The 18,050-nt window shown below is 24.6% G+C and overlaps 2 protein-coding genes across 2 annotated transcripts in view; both read right to left on the reverse strand.

Annotated features, from left to right (window-relative positions):
- Positions 1-18,045, reverse strand: part of LOC103310202 — a 19,259-nt gene extending 1,214 nt beyond the window's left edge. The window contains 20 exon segments of the mRNA XM_029486215.1: positions 2,727-2,961; positions 3,030-3,306; positions 4,837-4,947; positions 5,365-5,454; positions 5,769-5,907; positions 7,037-7,149; positions 7,311-7,401; positions 7,403-7,494; positions 7,568-7,746; positions 9,575-9,681; positions 9,740-9,875; positions 10,519-11,185; positions 12,065-12,268; positions 13,771-13,881; positions 14,295-14,384; positions 14,700-14,838; positions 15,967-16,079; positions 16,241-16,423; positions 16,497-16,581; positions 17,525-18,045. Of these exon segments, the coding sequence (XP_029342075.1) occupies positions 2,727-2,961; positions 3,030-3,306; positions 4,837-4,947; positions 5,365-5,454; positions 5,769-5,907; positions 7,037-7,149; positions 7,311-7,401; positions 7,403-7,494; positions 7,568-7,746; positions 9,575-9,681; positions 9,740-9,875; positions 10,519-11,185; positions 12,065-12,268; positions 13,771-13,881; positions 14,295-14,384; positions 14,700-14,838; positions 15,967-16,079; positions 16,241-16,423; positions 16,497-16,581; positions 17,525-17,616 (3,254 nt within the window). The 5' untranslated portion in view covers positions 17,617-18,045.
- LOC115033706 lies at positions 9,303-11,992 on the reverse strand. The gene is made up of 3 exons (XM_029487008.1): positions 9,950-11,992; positions 9,740-9,875; positions 9,303-9,681 (listed from the first exon to the last, which is right to left on the reverse strand). The coding sequence occupies exon 1, from the start codon at positions 11,213-11,215 to the stop codon at positions 10,340-10,342; it is 876 nt and encodes a 291-aa protein (XP_029342868.1). The 5' UTR covers positions 11,216-11,992; the 3' UTR covers positions 9,303-9,681; positions 9,740-9,875; positions 9,950-10,339.
- Positions 18,046-18,050: the final 5 nt, after the last annotated feature.

Raw genomic sequence — 18,050 nt, forward strand, 5'->3', positions numbered from 1 at the left:
TGAGTTTCTTATACATTTTTTTTTTGATAAAGGTAGATTATCCTATAATGAATCTTGTATTACATTTTAAAATCTTAGTTCTAAAAAGAAAAATTTTTACGAATTATTAACTCAAAATAATTTGCTAATTTTTGTGATTTTTACATATTTTCTCAATTTTTGAACTTTAAATGCTAATTAAAAAAAACTGTGACTAAGGATTTTTAATATTTTTCAAATGTCATTGTAACAATATAGTAGGAGCCTTGTATTAAATTTTCAAGTATTTTTACTCAACAAATAATATTTTATTGATATTCATAGAAATAAAAACTAATTAAATTGGATACTGAAATTGGCCGTAAACAGCTCAAAACAAATCAAAATATTTTGAAAATTTTATCATGTATAGAAAATGGAAATATAAACAGTATCTACAGTCATTGGTTTTAAAGTTACACCAAAAACCAAATCAATTTTCTCGAAAACAGATTTTGTGTAAAAATTCCCGTTTTTCCTTAATTTTTCTTTTGTTTTTTCACGGCACTTTTGAAAACTATTGAAAAAAATTTTACTTTTGATTTCCCAAAGTACCAACTAGATTCACTTTCCTACCAGAAAAGGTACTGTTGAAGAAAATCCAAGCACTTTTACTGTCCTAAAAGGTGATGACAGACTCAAAAAAAAAAAACACACATCATTGTAAAATCAATACATTCATCGTTCCACTCAGAATCTAAAAGTATAGATATTTATATTATATACAATTTGGATAGGGGGCTAAATTAAATTGCGGAATAAAAATATTTCAGATTACAATATTACTCACAACCACATGAAAATGATCAATAAACTATTTTTTAAAAGCTAATTAGTGTAATTATCATATTATTAATATTTAATTACAAATATGTACAATAGAATTCGCTTAGAATGCTGATTTTTAAGGATCCCATATTTTTGAAATCGTTCAACATAACCCCTAAAATACTATTTTAGGCTTAAGACGCTATTTTTAATGGTCCCAAAGAGAGCAGAAAACCCATTGTTTTATTGTACTTAGTAAATTATTTTCAAATATTAACAATAATATTATTTTTTTTTATATTACAATTTTAAATAACATATTATGTTAATGGTACTTAAAAATTTAAAAGAATAGGTACCTATATTTATTAACTATTGTTTGATAATTATTATTTTATTATAACTTGTACCTATTTGACATATTGATGATTTGAAATATTAATATTTTTTATTTTATAAACTTTTAAACATTGTATTTATAAGTAAAACTTGTAAAAAACTATCTATCTATCTATTTAACTCCTATTAATAATAATTACATGATTGTAAAAATATTATTAAAAAACGTAATATTTTATTTTGGTGATTTAATTTTTACAGAATTATACATAATATAAAACAAAATATTATAATATGCATATAAAAGTAAGTTAAATTGTATTCAATATTTTAAACTTTGAACATAGATTGGTTTTTTAATTTGATGTTCCTCTAATACTTACTTGATTTTTAATTCTTTTAATGATACAAGTATCTATTTGTAATTTGATATTAATAATTTGGTAGTTACACTAATTAGCATTTAAAAATATTTGTTCAATAATCATTTTCGTGTGTTTGTAAGTAATATTGTAGTCAGAGGATTTATATTATTCAAGAGTCAGGGATTTTTTCCGAGGTTGTTCGTCGAGGTTTTTACTCTGATTATCGTTAAATTACATATTATGGCACATTATTCGCTATGTTCATGAACCTAAATAATTATTGAACAGTCCAGTTACATACATAATATAAATGAAAATTATATAGATCATAAATATAAATTGATAAATTCCTTAGTTTATATTTATATTATAAATTATAATATATGCATATTTGTATTATTTGAATGCACTCGTTGGGCAAAAACATTTTGCTTATACAAGTCAGGAAAGTAGTTTATATAGGACATAATATTTAAAATGCATGAAGTTTATGTATGTATTACTGATAAACAAGGACACGTGAAGGGGGCGGGCAGATTGTACAAATGCATCACTTGACATTATTTTAATAATTTGGAATTTTAAAATAAATAATAAAATATAGAAGTTCCTTTTATGTTAATTTATTTCTGATTATTGCCAAAATGGTACAATTTCGAGAAACTCTATCGCACTTTAGTACTGATGTAAATAGTTTATTAAGATAGTCATAAAAGGATGGTAATACCATGCAATTGAGATTTAAATTTTACTAACATTGACATTGCAATATGTGATAACTGATAATATATTATTATTGTTATTATAATTTATAATGAACTTTGTACGTCGAGATTGAGCATGAGTGGTCAACATATTCTATATTTGATATGTAACAGTAATTACATTGTGATTAATAAATCAGTGACCAGTGTAATTTTTAATTAATCAAAAATAGTTAGGTTTTATTATACTGATTATTGATGTGTAAAGATTTCAAACAAATTAAGTATTAGTGTGTGGGAGAGGGGGATTCGCACCCTACGGATTATATTAACGAAAAAAAGTAATTTGCATCTAGAGAGGTAATTCTCTGCGGGAATCCCTGCTGATGTATATATTTTGTTTACAAGTAAAAAAATTTCAATGGACCTATAAAATAATAGTTTTTATAATCATGATTACGTATTATATTTTAAATTTATAGTCTGAAAATAAATAGGTACTTAAATGAATAAACTAAATTTTGAAATTTACTTGAATGTATTTCGGTGAAGTATAAAAGCCGCTACATGCCCTGTGTTGACATATCTGACCTCTGCACCAGGCCAAATATCTTCTAATTTATCCATGGTATGTTGAGGTACATAACCATCACGTTTTGCACAAACTGCTATTACTAAATCCAGATCAACAGGAGATTTGAAATTTTTTAAATGAGTACATTCATCCATAATACCCTTCATAAAGCTTAATGCTTCTAAATTTAAATCTAAAAACATAAACAGTACATAATATTGTTTAATATGTGCATAAATAATATTTTATTATAAACACAACCTTCACTTTTCGAATGTTTATTGAAAAATCTCATCATATGTCTTGTTTGTTTTAAGTTTTTTTTAATTTGTAGTTCATCGTCTTCTTCAATTGACGGATCATCCAAATTGGTTAATAATGCATTGGTTAATTTTAATTTATTTGACTGTTGAGGTTGACATATGTTTAATGAACTCTTATCATTTTTTGAATCATCAAACATTAAATTTGACTGGATGTTAAAACGTGAATCTATATTCATATCTTTTATAAATTGTTTACCGGCATTAAATTTTACCTATAACATTGAAGCAAATAATAATCATCAATTAGGATATTTGTGTAACAAGTAATCTAACTTTTAATTATTTTAAAACTGCAATTATATTTTTCTATTAATTTTATTTGATGATTTTATTTTATTTTACTGTAATTTATATAACTAAAAAAAAAAAATCAATAATTAACTGTATATATTCACATGTTACACGAATGCCTCAATTAGAAATATACATTATATAACCACTGTTACCTTTTTACATTATAGCCTATAGGTAAGGCCTGACATTTTCTGTTTTTAAATCAAATTTACTGAGTTAAGTGGGAACAAAATTAAGGGTAATCTTTTCAATGCAGAGTTTAATATTTATAGATAAAAGTATAGTATTGTTAAAGTATTTACTTCAAATTTATATTTGTTATTAGGTGAACAGAAATCTAGCAGGAACATTTTTAGTTAATAACATGTTATAATAGCCATTTACAGTTATATAAACATTTGTATAATGATAAATTAAGGTCAAATGTTTACATTTGAATAATATAATGCCATGTTATGATTAATCATGGTATTTGAAAAATGATTTACAGCAAAGCTTAGATTACAAGTGTTTGAACATTAAAAGTTGCTCATAAAAAGGGTTAATTGTAAATGATTTTTAAATAATAATAATAAGATTAAACTTGCATTCCATTTATAGGTCTTGGTCAAAAAAATGCTGAAAAAAATCGTAATTTTTATATTTTACTGAATCTTGTATAAGTTTGATTATCTGTATTTCACATATTATCACTTATTTATTGCTGTGAATTCAATATGGTTATACCTATACAGAGTAAAGGTAGGTACCTACTTAAATAGAATTTTCGATAAGCCTCGTCAATTGTCACAGTCAAAATTTAGTATACATTCAATCAAACTATGGGTTTTTATCAGTCAATATAACTCGGCTTGAATCATCTGGGCAGCTTTTGTCAGAAGCAATATCAATAGTCAATAATACAACAGATAATATTAACAAAGCCGGTAGACAAATCGGCAACGAAATATGTAGTAAATTTAAAACGATTCTAGAGAAAAACAGTGGATTCAAAACAGTATGTCAAATTTCGAAAGTACTTAATGGAGAACTTGAAATCATTGACGGGATCGAAGAGGAATTAACTGTGGAAGATTGAATTATTCAATGCAACTCTTTTTAATTTTTTTTTATATTTGATTTAATTTTTTTCAGTGTTTTCAATTTGTCTATAATAATAAATGTTTATTGCATTTTTTGTCCAAAAATTTCTTTACTTTTTAATGCATATCTTTCAAATTTTTCATGCATATTTAGCTGATTTTTAGTGCATAAGTGCATACATATTCATACATCTTTTAGTGCATAAATATCCTAACCCTAGTAATAGTAATAGATAAAAAAAAAACAGTCTTACTTTGAGTATAAAAATAACTACCTAATTACTTAATTGTTCAATATTATGTGAAAAATTAAAATTATAGTTCATATTAAAATCATTTTTTATAACAATAGATAAAAGTAATTACATTCAATTTGTTGACTTCATTATCAATGTTCACAACTTCATTTTTATATATAGAATTTGATTTATATTGTTGTTCAAGTAAATTCCAATCAATAGCACAGCTTATAGCACCCTATATTAAAATAAAAAATATAGTTAATACAAAATTACACATGACTAATGTATATAATTTATAGAATACTATAAAATGATTTTTACGCATCCATAGAAAAAAAAGTTGTAATACTTAAGATTTATTTCAAAGATAAATAATGTATAATTACGTCTGAATTATATTCTTGTAGATGTTTAACCCCATACCTAGAATTTAGCACTTGCCTAATTTAATGAGTACTTGATGTAAATTAAAAACGCTTAAAATATTTTAATAAATTAGCCCAATAAATTTGTTATCTTAGATTTTTAACTAACACAGACACAAACATTTTTTTTTTTTTAAATATTGACAAATTAAGTTTGAGGGGGGAATAGTAAGACATCCTAAAATATATTATGTACAAACTAATAATTTAATAGCAGTAATAATAACCTCCGTAAATACTCCAGAAGCTGTTGTACCGGATAAACAAGGAACAAGAACAATTGGCTTTGGCCAACTTGCAGCAGCTAGTGAAGCCATCTAAAAATAATTGAGGTAAAGAATATTAGGATTAACTAAAGATTTAAAATGTTGGATATTAAATGCAGCAAATCATAATTATAAGTATTGAGTTAAATTTAGTTTTAGAACTTAAATTAGATTTTTAATTTGTTACACAAAATTTAGAACTATAATTGCATATTTATAGTTGATACCTGGATTAGTAGTTTGGTTTTGGTTAACGAAATTGAGTATCACAATAAAATTTTTACCTATTGCAATTATTTAATAATAAATGTTAATTTATTAATTATTCTTAAAATATATAAAATATATTTACTAAGAACACTTACATGTCCGCCCATAGATAAACCAGTGACACCGATAGGTCCAAATCCCTCACGTTCACACCAATGAAATAACACAAGGGATTCCAATATTAAGCAACCTCCCATTACAAAAATATCGGAAACATTGCATAAAATAGACCTACTGTAAATAAATACACATGTAAATATGACGTATCACTGTATCATGCTTTAAGTATAGTAAATAAATAACAATCACACAATTGGAATGTTTATACAGCTCATAAATAATTTACCAATTGTTTATGTGATATTCTAGTTTATGTCTATTAGGTGCACAAAGTTTAAAAGTTTTGTATAAATAATGTAGTAATAAGTATTCAATATAGTTTGGAGGTGCGTGTAATATTTAATAGTACAGAAATCTCATATTAATATATTAGTTTAGACGAGAAAAAAAGTCAAAAAACATTGCTTAGATATTTTGTTAAAATTCTGAAAGTGACCAAACAAGTGTTGAGCGATTTTTTTTAATATTACATTATAATTAAGTATTTCTTCTAAATTTAAATTATACTACAATTTAAAATAAAAATACATACTCTAAAACAGAACATTAGGAGGATGTCAGCTCACTATTTGTTTTCTTTCTCTGACCTACGCGCAACATGGCAATTTTATGCTTAGCAGAATTACTCGTTGTTACTTTTAATATTATAGTGATTTACCTAATATCAACTTTTAAGTTAAGAAAATTACCTGTGTCCCTACGTTGGCTACTTTATGATATTTTAATTTTTATGTGAGTTATAAGCGTGTACATTATTATAGTTTAAAAATGCTTATAAATTTTATAAAAATATAAATATTGTAAGGAGTCCAAAGTAGAGACAAATGTAATGTCTTTAGCTTATAATTATAAAATAAGTGAATTCACTCTAATATTAAAAGTAATAACACAGGGTTGGTTCATCTGAACATAAATTTGTTATGTTGCACGTAGGTCAGAGAGAGAAAGCCAATTGTGCGTTACTATCCTCTTAATAATATAGTAAAAATACAATTGTAGTCTTAATAACTTGAATCTCATGGAGGATAAAAATAAATTTGACATATGTATTTTTTGAGTTAGTTTACCTCAAAAATAACTTGAAAATACCTCAAGGGGCAATAACAAATTTGAATTATTAAGAATTGCAAATATTCATCTGAATATCTATCACTTTATAGTTGCCAATATCAGGCTCAGGAATGTTATCTTACCATTGTTGATATATATAGACATACTTATGTATATAATGGTATATACTTACACTTGGTTATTTGGTTTTCTTTTTCCATAGAATGGATTTTCTAATATGATTGATCCAATCTATGCTTCTTTTAAAAGTGGATTTGCTAACATAGCTCGTCTTCACCAATAATGCTAAAATATATCACATAAATAAACATTTTAGGGTGTTACCACTGGGTAATTAAATAATAAATACAATATAGTTATAAATATATTATACCCAAAATTATTTAATACCTAAGTAACTTGTTCTGAAAATTATTTTTTTTAATATTTTTAAGTAAAGGAATTACTTGATCTCCTGTGCCAGCCATGTGTACACACATAGGTTTTACATTTTTGGAAGGCCATTTTTTGATACCTATTAAGATTTGGAAATGTGCAAGGTGACTCTTTTGGCACTATATCTGGAAGATAATAAGAAAAAGGTGATTGAAACACTCCTTCTAATGTTATTGAATCGGAATCTTCCTTTTTCTGAAATAAATAATTATAATTTTTCTCTAATATATATATATTAGAATTAGTTAATGTGTGTTTAATTATTTACTTTAACAATTTTTACAGGATAATCAGCTGATACAAGTTTAAAACAGGATTCTCGATCTATAATATGATTTCTAAACTGAAACAAACTAAAATAGTGATGCACAAAATTAAATATATAAATATACCTACATGTGAATATTATTATTACTAGGGTTTGGGACTTGTTGCATTTGCATATTGCTTAATAATGACTGTAGAATAGTCTAAGTAAGATTTAAATTTGTTTTAAGTCATAACGGATTGAAATACAAAATTTGTAATTGCATATTTTGCCGTTTTCTGAGAAAAATGCATAATTGACAAATGTTGCCAGTTTAATTGTTATTTATAGCATATTTACGCAGTTTTTGTTTTATGTTAAGTACATTTATTTTAAAAGTTAACTTTATTTTTTTTTTATACTTTCATGCGTTGTTCAATATACCTAATCAGTAATTCATCATTTTTATATTTAATAATAATTTAATATATTAAAGAAAAACCCTACCTTTTTAGGTGAAGACGGAGAAAATGAAATTGAACATACCTATGTTATGTGTATATACATTTCAGTAATATAATATTGAATAAGAATTTTTAATTACTGAAAATGTTCAACATTTGGATGTTACTAATGTTGAATTTAATATTTACGTGTAATTGTTGAAGTAGGTTCCAATTTTATCTCTTTTCTTTATTTATAAAACGTTGCTTTAAATTATCCAACATATTTACTTAGATATTTATGTTAATCATATGATTAATTAAGTTAGTTCCTTATTAGTTCGTTTTTATGAATTATTAAATTATACATACCATAACACACAACAATTTATTTTTATTTAAATTTATTTTGGTATATTATTTTGTTTCAAATGAAATTGTTGTATATATTGTTTTATAATTATATATTGATTCGAAAACTTGAAATATACACAATGTAATAATAGAACTAATATTAAAACAAAACTTTTTTGTTAATATGTATGATGTGCAACTATATATTATTTTTATTTAAGATGTATTTTCAATAAAAAATAACTTAAATTATTAAACTATTCTAAAAACTGAAATATGTATGTAATAGTTACAATTTTTCATATTTAATTTGCTTATTATTTTTAATCTTTTGAGCAAATTCATCAATATAGATTTTATTTTATTTTATAATAATAATGTACGTGTATGTATGTATATATCTATTTTGTTTGTAATTGGGTTGTTTAAGGTTTGCTGTATGAAAAAAATATGAATTATGTTGGTGTCAAATATTATATTAATAACAATATAATGTATTGAATATATATATGAATTTGTTGTTAAATAATTTAGGTGTAATTATTTGACATTAAATTCAGTACCAATAAACCATTGATTATTTACAGTCTTTTCAATTATACTTTCAAAATTATCCCCAAATCATGTCCCTCTATATACAAATTTATTTATTTCAAATTATCAAAATACAAGTATTGAGCCAAACAAAAAACTAGTTACCATTTTTTTATACTTAATTTAATATTTGAACGTTTTAGATAACCATAAACAACAATCTAATACAACTATTTTAAAGATTAAAAACTATATACAAATATATATTGTATACTTTATATTTTCAACAATAATCAATGGTTTAGAAATGTTTCCAGAACATTTTGGTACCTACTAGTTCACAATAATTGTTAAAAAAAAAATAGTATAAGTTAAATTTTAATTAAATTATAAAACATTTGATACTTCAAAGTAAACACATTGAGACTGGTTCTTAAAAAAATATATTTTCTAGTTGAAGATAATATGCATTTCGTACATGTCAAATTTATAAAATGTGTAATAATAATTGGTTGGACTAACCAATTATTAAATATTCTATTTTGTTGCAAATAAACGATTTGATTAAAAAATATTATAGTATTTTGTACATCATTTTTACATATTAAATAATAATTTCAAAGATTTTTTAAGAAAGAGGGTTTTTTCCGCTTTTTAACATTAATTGATTTTTGTGTAATTTCTACTGTAGTTGAACTTTTTAAGGCTTTATGGTCAATACTATTATTTGAATTAATTGTTTGAATGTCTTGATTTTCCTCCTTAATGCATATGTTCTTTGATTCTTTGGGTTCATCAGAATATCTTTAAAAAGATAATGTTGTTGGAGTTATAAATGTTTAAAAAAAAAACTTATTTTTACCTGGTATTATGCTGTTCAATTAGAGGCGATGAATATATTTCATATAGATGTTGGCTTTCATTACATAAATCTTTATGATTTAGTAGTGTATTCATAAAGAAATCATCTTTCTCAAAAATATCTGTCTTAATATTTTCTATTCAAAATCAAATAAACTATGATATAACCATTTGAATATATTATGTTCTTAGAGTTATAAAATATACAGACCATGTGTAATATTGCTTCCTATTAATTTATATTCAGATATTTCCAAGTCCTTTTTTTCAATAATATTAAATAAATCTTCTTGGTTTTGTTTTAATTGTTTTATTATTTTCAATAATGGGCAAGTCAATGTGGAATAAAACTATGTACGAAACGTAAAAAAACAACATAAGGTATCATTATTTTATTTTAAAATACATACTAAGTAAATAACAACTATACTAGAAATAAAAAAATACGTGATTGATAACTTGTTGTTATTTAAGATTTTATAAAAAAAAAATAATAACATGCTATAACATTATCTATATTCTATACTACAACTACACCCAAGTAACCATCTAGTATAATACTACTAATTTATAAGTTTTATTTAATCCCACATATTAAACTTTATTTTTTTAATTCATCATGACTCCAATCAGTGTGTACTGCTATATAATTCTCTAGAAGTCGATTTAACTCCATCCATAATCTGAGTATTCGATCATGATTAATTTGACTTTGAATCATATTGTTTATTAATTCAATACATATCGATGATTGTTCCTGGATTACAACATCTAATTTACCTTTATAATGAAAAAGATCACTTTGCCTGTTGGTTACTACTGCTTTTACTTTTCTTTGAAATTCTCGGATATTGTTTAAATCAGTTGTCGGTGGATTTTTTTGAAAAACATTTATCATATGCTGAAGAAGTGAAATATATTGTTCTGTTGGGGTAAGATTTAGAAAATTTGCCATAGGTTGATCTAAAACTCTTCCTGTATTGGAATCATACATAAAACTAAAGTCTATTACTCTACTTGACTGTTTATGCGGATGTTCACAAACTCCATTACTTACTTGTAAAACATCTTGCAATGTTTTTTCTTGATTTAATATTGTAATAGTATAATCTTGATATGCTGGGCTTAAAAATCGTCTTACAACATGTTCTATTACAAATCCCATAAACAATATAAAAACTTGAGCTTCGTTTAATTGATGTTCGTTTCTGTTTCCTGGTCCACGTTTATGCCGAACATTATTATTACTATAACTTAAACTACAAATATCATCATTTATATTAATTGAACATTGTTTTTGGTTTTGATTGTAGGTTTCTTTCTTAATAGATTGAACTTTTCCAAAATTCCACGGTAAGCATATACTTAGATCTATAAAAACTCCAAAAATCCCAACAGGGATATGTATTTGAAAGCGGTTTAGCAGCAAAAATTGGTATTTCATGAACTGAAAATGATCTAATAAATCCAGATGCATAACAGTTTCTTTGAGTAAGACAGTTCAAAAGCCCATTGCAATCACTATTTCCGGGACAGTAATTTATTAAAGAATTTTCAATATAACAAACGGCATTACTACCTTTTAAATCTATGTGAGATGATTGGCAAGTACAGTCTGAACCACAAAATGATAAAAAATCTCCAGTACAATCATAGTTTTCATATAGACGAATATAATGATTCTCAGGTAGTTGTATGGATTTAGGATTTTTTATTCCTAATTGTTGTAAATTATTAACTTCACCAGGATTGTAACATAAATCGCAATGAAGATCTTCAAATGAATTTAAAGATTTAACGAGCACAGTATACGAGTTACCATGATAATTATAATCATCGTAGAATGTGATTGGCACTACTAACACACAGTATATATTTTGTACAAAACACAAAATTAAAAAAGTAAAAATTAACATAATTAACTTTTTAGAAAAATTTTATAAGACACTATACAAAACACCAGAGAACTATGCAAGTTTAACATTGAATGAACCGCATACGATAGTTTTAAGCTTTATATACTCTATTTGTAACCAAAAAAAATAAAAATTTATCAATACAAACATTAATATCAAGAGTTAATCATCCAATCACTGTTTTCGTTAATATATGACCATGAACTAAGATATCTTAGTTCATGTATATGACTGTCGAGTTGCATAGTATTAAATTATCTTAAATAGTTTATAAATTATTGTGTTGCAATCATGAACTAAGATATATCTTAGTTCAAGTCCGTAGTCTATGCCCTATGGCACGAAGCTTAATGCTTCTAAATTTAAATCTAAAAACATAAACAGTACATAATATTGTTTAATATGTGCATAAATAATATTTTATTATAAACACAACTTTCACTTTTCGAATATTTATTGAAAAATCTCATCATATGTCTTGTTTGTTTTAAGTTTTTTTTAATTTGTAGTTCATCGTCTTCTTCAATTGACGGATCATCCAAATTATCGAATGCATTGGTTAATTTTAATTTATTTGACTGTTGAGGTTGACATATGTTTAATGAACTCTTTACCTATAACATTGAAGCAAATAATAATCATCAATTAGGATATTTGTGTAGCAAGTAATCTAACTTTTAATTATTTTAAAACTGCAATTATATTTTTTTATTAATTTTATTTGATGATTTTATTTTATTTTACTGTAATTTATATAACTAAAAAAAAAAATCAATAATTAACTGTATATATTCACATGTTACACGAATGCCTCAATTAGAAATATACATTATATGAACACTGTTACCTTTTTACATTATAGCCTATAGGTAAGGCCTGACATTTTCTGTTTTTAAATCAAATTTACTGAGTTAAGTGGGAAAAAATTAAGGGTAATCTTTTCAATGCAGAGTTTAATATTTATAGATAAAAGTATAGTATTGTTAAAGTATTTACTTCAAATTTATATTTGTTATTAGGTGAACAGAAATCTAGCAGGAACATTTTTAGTTAATAACATGTTATAATAGCCATTTACAGTTATATAAACATTTGTATAATGATAAATTAAGGTCAAATGTTTACATTTGAATAATATAATGCCATGTTATGATTAATCATGGTATTTGAAAAATGATTTACAGCAAAGCTTAGATTACAAGTGTTTGAACATTAAAAGTTGCTCATAAAAAGGGTTAATTGTAAATGATTTTGAAATAATAATTATAAGATTAAACTTGCATTCCATTTTTAGGTCTTGGTCAAAAAAATGCTGAAAAAAATCGTAATTTTTATATTTTACTGAATATTATATAAGTTTGATTATCTGTATTTCACATATTATCACTTATTTATTGTTGTGAATTCAATATGGTTATACCTATACAGAGTAAAGGTAGGTACCTACTTAAATAGAATTTTCGATAAGCCTCGTAAATTGTCACAGTCAAAATTTAGTATACATTCAATCAAACTATGGGTTTTTATCAGTCAATCAAACTATGGGTTTTAATCAGTCAATATAACTCGTCTTGAATCATCTGGGCAGCTTTTGTCAGAAGCAATATCAATAGTCAATAATACAACAGATAACATTAACAAAGCCCGTAGACAAATTTAAAACGATTCTAGAGAAAAACAGTGGATTCAAAACAGTATGTCAAATTTCGAAAGTACTTAATGGAGAACTTGAAATCATTGACGGGATCGAAGAGAAATTAACTGTGGAAGATTGAATTATTCAATGCAACTCTTTTTAATTTTTTTTATATTTGATTTAATTTTTTTCAGTTTTTTCAATTTGTCTATAATAATAAATGTTTATTGCATTTTTTGTCCAAAAATTTCTTTACCTTTTAATGCATATTTTTCAAATTTTTCATGCATATTTAGCTGATTTTTAGTGCATAAGTGCATAAATATCATAACCCAAGTAATAGTAATAGATAAAAAAAACAGTCTTACTTTGAGTATAAAAATTACTACCTAATTACTTCATTGTTCAATATTATGTGAACAATTAAAATTATAGTTCATATTAAAATCATTTTTTATAACAATAGATAGAAGTAATTACATTCAATTTGTTGACTTCATTATCGATGTTCACAACTTCATTTTTATATATAGAATTTGATTTATATTGTTGTTCAAGTAAATTCCAATCAATAGCACAGCTTATAGCACCCTATATTAAAATAAAAAATATGGTTAATACAAAATTACACATGACTAATGTATATAATTTATAGAATACTATAAAATGATTTTTACGCATCCATAGAAAAAAAGTTGTAATACTTAAGATTTATTTCAAAGATAAATAATGTATAATTACGTCTAATTATATTCTTGCAGATGTTTAACCCCATACCTAGAATTTAGCACTTGCCTAATTTAATGAGTACTTGATGTAAATTAAAAACGCTTAAAATATTTTAATAAATTAGCCCAATAAATTTGTTATCTTAGATTTTTAACTAACACAGACACAGACATTTTTTTTTTTAAATATTGACAAATTAAGTTTGAGGGGGGAATAGTTAGACATGCTAAAATATATTATGTACAAACTAATAATTTATTAGCAGTAATAATAACCTCCGTAAATACTCCAGAAGCTGTTGTACCGGATAAACAAGGAACAAGAACAATTGGCTTTGGCCAACTTGCAGCAGCTAGTGAAGCCATCTAAAAAATAATTGAGGTAAAGAATATTAGGATTAACTAAAGATTTAAAATGTTGGATATTAAATGCAGGAAATCATAATTATAAGTATTGAGTTAAATTTAGTTTTAGAACTTAAATTAGATTTTTAATTTGTTACACAAAATTTAGAACTACAATTGCATATTTATAGTTGATACCTGGATTAGTAGTTTGGTATTGGTTAACGAAATTGAGTATCACAATAAAATTTTTACCTATTGCAATTATTTAATAATAAATGTTAATTTATTAATTATTCTTAAAATATACAAAATATATTTACTAAGAACACTTACATGTCCGCCCATAGATAAACCAGTGACACCGATAGGTCCAAATCCCTCACGTTCACACCAATGAAATAACACAAGGGATTCCAATATTAAGCAACCTCCCATTACAAAAATATCGGAAACATTGCATAAAATAGACCTACTGTAAATAAATACACATGTAAATATGACGTATCACTGTATCATGCTTTAAGTATAGTAAATAAATAACAATCACACAATTGGAATGTTTATACAGCTCATAAATAATTTACCAATTGTTTATGTGATATTCTAGTTAATGTCTATTAGGTGCACAAAGTTTAAAAGTTTTGTATAAATAATGTAGTAATAAGTATTCAATATAGTTGGAGGTGCGTGTAATATTTAATAGTACAGAAATCACATATTAATATATTAGTTTAGACGAGAAAAAAAGTCAAAAAACATTGCTTAGATATTTTGTTAAAATTCTGAAAGTGACCAAACAAGTGTTGAGCGATTTTTTTTAATATTACATTATAATTAATTATTTCTTCTAAATTTAAATTATACTACCATTTAAAATAAAAATACATACTCTAAAACAGAACATTAGGAGGATGTCAGCTCACTATTTGTTTTCTTTCTCTGACCTACGCGCAACATGGCAATTTTATGCTTAGCAAAATTACTCGTTGTTACTTTTAATATTATAGTGATTTACCTAATATCAACCTTTAAGTTAAGAAAATTACCTGTGTCCCTACGTTGGCTACTTTATGATATTTTAATTTTTATGTGAGTTATAAGCGTGTACATTATTATAGTTTAAAAATGCTTATAAATTTTATAAAAATATAAATATTGTAAGGAGTCCAAAGTAGAGACAAATGTAATGTCCTTAGCTTATAATTATAAAATAAGTGAATTCACTCTAATATTAAAAGTAATAACACAGGGTTGGTTCATCTGAACATAAATTTGCTATGTTGCACGTAGGTCAGAGAGAGAAAGCCAATGGTGCGTTACTATCCTCTTAATAATAATATAGTAAAAATACAATTGTGTCTTAATAACTTGAATCTCATGGAGAATAAAAATAAATTTGACATATGTATTTTTTGAATTGTTTACCTCAAAAATAACTTGAAAATACCTCAAGGGGCAATAAAAATTTGAATTATTAAGAATTGCAAATATTCATCTGAAAATCTATCACTTTATAGTTGCCAATATCAGGCTCAGGAATGTTATCTTACCATTGTTGATATATATAGACATACTTATGTATATAATGGTATATACTTACACTTGGTTATTTGGTTTTCTTTTTCCATAGAATGGATTTTCTAATATGATTGATCCAATCGCTGCTTCTTTTAAAAGTGGATTTGCTAACATAGCTCGTCTTCGCCAATAATGCTAAAATATATCACATAAATAAACATTTTAGGGTGTTACCACTGGGTAATTAAATAATAAATACAATATAGTTATAAATATATTATACCCAAAATTATTTAATACCTAAGTAACTTGTTTTGAAAATTATTTTTTTTAATATTTTTAAGTAAAGGAATTACTTGATCTCCTGTGCCAGCCATGTGTACACACATAGGTTTTACATTTTTGGAAGGCCATTTTTTTGGTATTAAGACTTGGAAATGTGCAAGGTGACTCTCTTTTGGCACTATATCTGGAAGATAATAAGAAAAAGGTGATTGAAACACTCCTTCTAATGTTATTGAATCGGAATCTTCCTTTTTCTGAAATAAATAATTATAATTTTTCTCTAATATATATATATTAGAATTAGTTAATGTGTGTTTAATTATTTACTTTAACAATTTTTACAGGATAATCAGCTGATACAAGTTTAAAACAGGATTCTCGATCTATAATATGATTTCTAAACTGAAACAAACTAAAATAGTGATGCACAAAATTAAATATATAAATATACCTACATGTGAACATTATTATTACTAGGGTTTGGGACTTGTTGCATTTGCATATTGCTTAATAATGACTGTAGAATAGTCTAAGTAAGATTTAAATTTGTTTTAAGTCATAACGGATTGAAATACAAAATTTGTAATTGCATATTTTGCCGTTTTCTGAGAAAAATGCATAATTGACAAATGTTGCCAGTTTAATTGTTATTTATAGCATATTTACGCAGTTTTTGTTTTATGTTAAGTACATTTATTTTAAAAGTTAACTTTATTTTTTTTGTATACTTTCATGCGTTGTTCAATATACCTAATCAGTAATTCATCATTTTTATATTTAATAATAATTTAATATATTAAAGAAAAATCCTATCTTTTTTCATTGTAGGTGAATACTGAGAAAATGAAATTGAACATACCTATGTTATGTGTATATACATTTCAGTAATATAATATTGATAGTGTTATTGTTGTAAAAAAAAAACTAGTTACAAAAAATTGTTTACATTTAAATGAATGAATCAATTTTTTAATTTTATTTAAAAAAATATTCAGTTGCATTTTATGGTTAGGTACTTTAAGTACCTATGTGCATGCATATTTTCTACAATTTGTGTGCAATAAGTTCCTAACCCTAATTAATACATTGTAATTAGCTGTACCTAAGTTAACAAATTATTAAAATAAAAATTGATCGGTGATAGTAACAGTCATTCAAATTGCAAGGCTATAACTACTGGTATGGTGGTCTAAGGAGTGCGATTGTAAGTAAAAAAATTAAAATAATGACTTGATTTTAAAAAAGAAATTTTTCATTGTCATATTGACTTAGGTTTATAATGAATACCAATATTTTGGTATAATCATCAACAAATAGTTACATTTTTTATAAGGATAGTATTAAAGTTTACTCACCTTTTAAGTTTTTCAGGATCACCCCAACCGTTTACAAAGTATTTAGTAAGCAACAATTTTCTGTATAAATAATCAAATTTATTAATTGTCATATTTATTATGATAAATGCAGACTATATAGGTATTTGTATTACAAATAAAAACAGTTAATGATAATTGCACTTGAAAACGTCTTTGTTCTGAACTAAAATTCACATTTATATAGGACATAGGCATACATTATTTACGACTTTTACGTAAAAAATAAGGTCAAAAAGGTTAAACTTAGGATGAGTAAACAAAAATATTATTGTATTTAACCACCTATAGCGAAAAATAAAAATACCTATTTTGAAAATTGTTATTTATATATTTTACAAAATATACGTCATGAAAAAATAAGATAAAAATCGAGTATTCGGTGACACTATGCTACGTTGATAAATTAATATTATTTTAGTTAGTTTAAAAAAACAACTTGAAAACAATTTTAGGCAATAATAAGACAAAATACCAATAACGACAATAACATTATCGTTTATCATTA

Source organism: Acyrthosiphon pisum, chromosome A1, assembly GCF_005508785.2.
Source record: "Acyrthosiphon pisum isolate AL4f chromosome A1, pea_aphid_22Mar2018_4r6ur, whole genome shotgun sequence".
Taxonomy (NCBI): domain Eukaryota; kingdom Metazoa; phylum Arthropoda; class Insecta; order Hemiptera; family Aphididae; genus Acyrthosiphon; species Acyrthosiphon pisum.

Excerpts from the sequence above, each read along its gene's own strand:
- LOC115033706 (XM_029487008.1), bottom strand. The coding sequence starts at position 11,215 with ATGCATCTGGATTTATTAGATCATTTTCAGTTCATGAAATACCAATTT.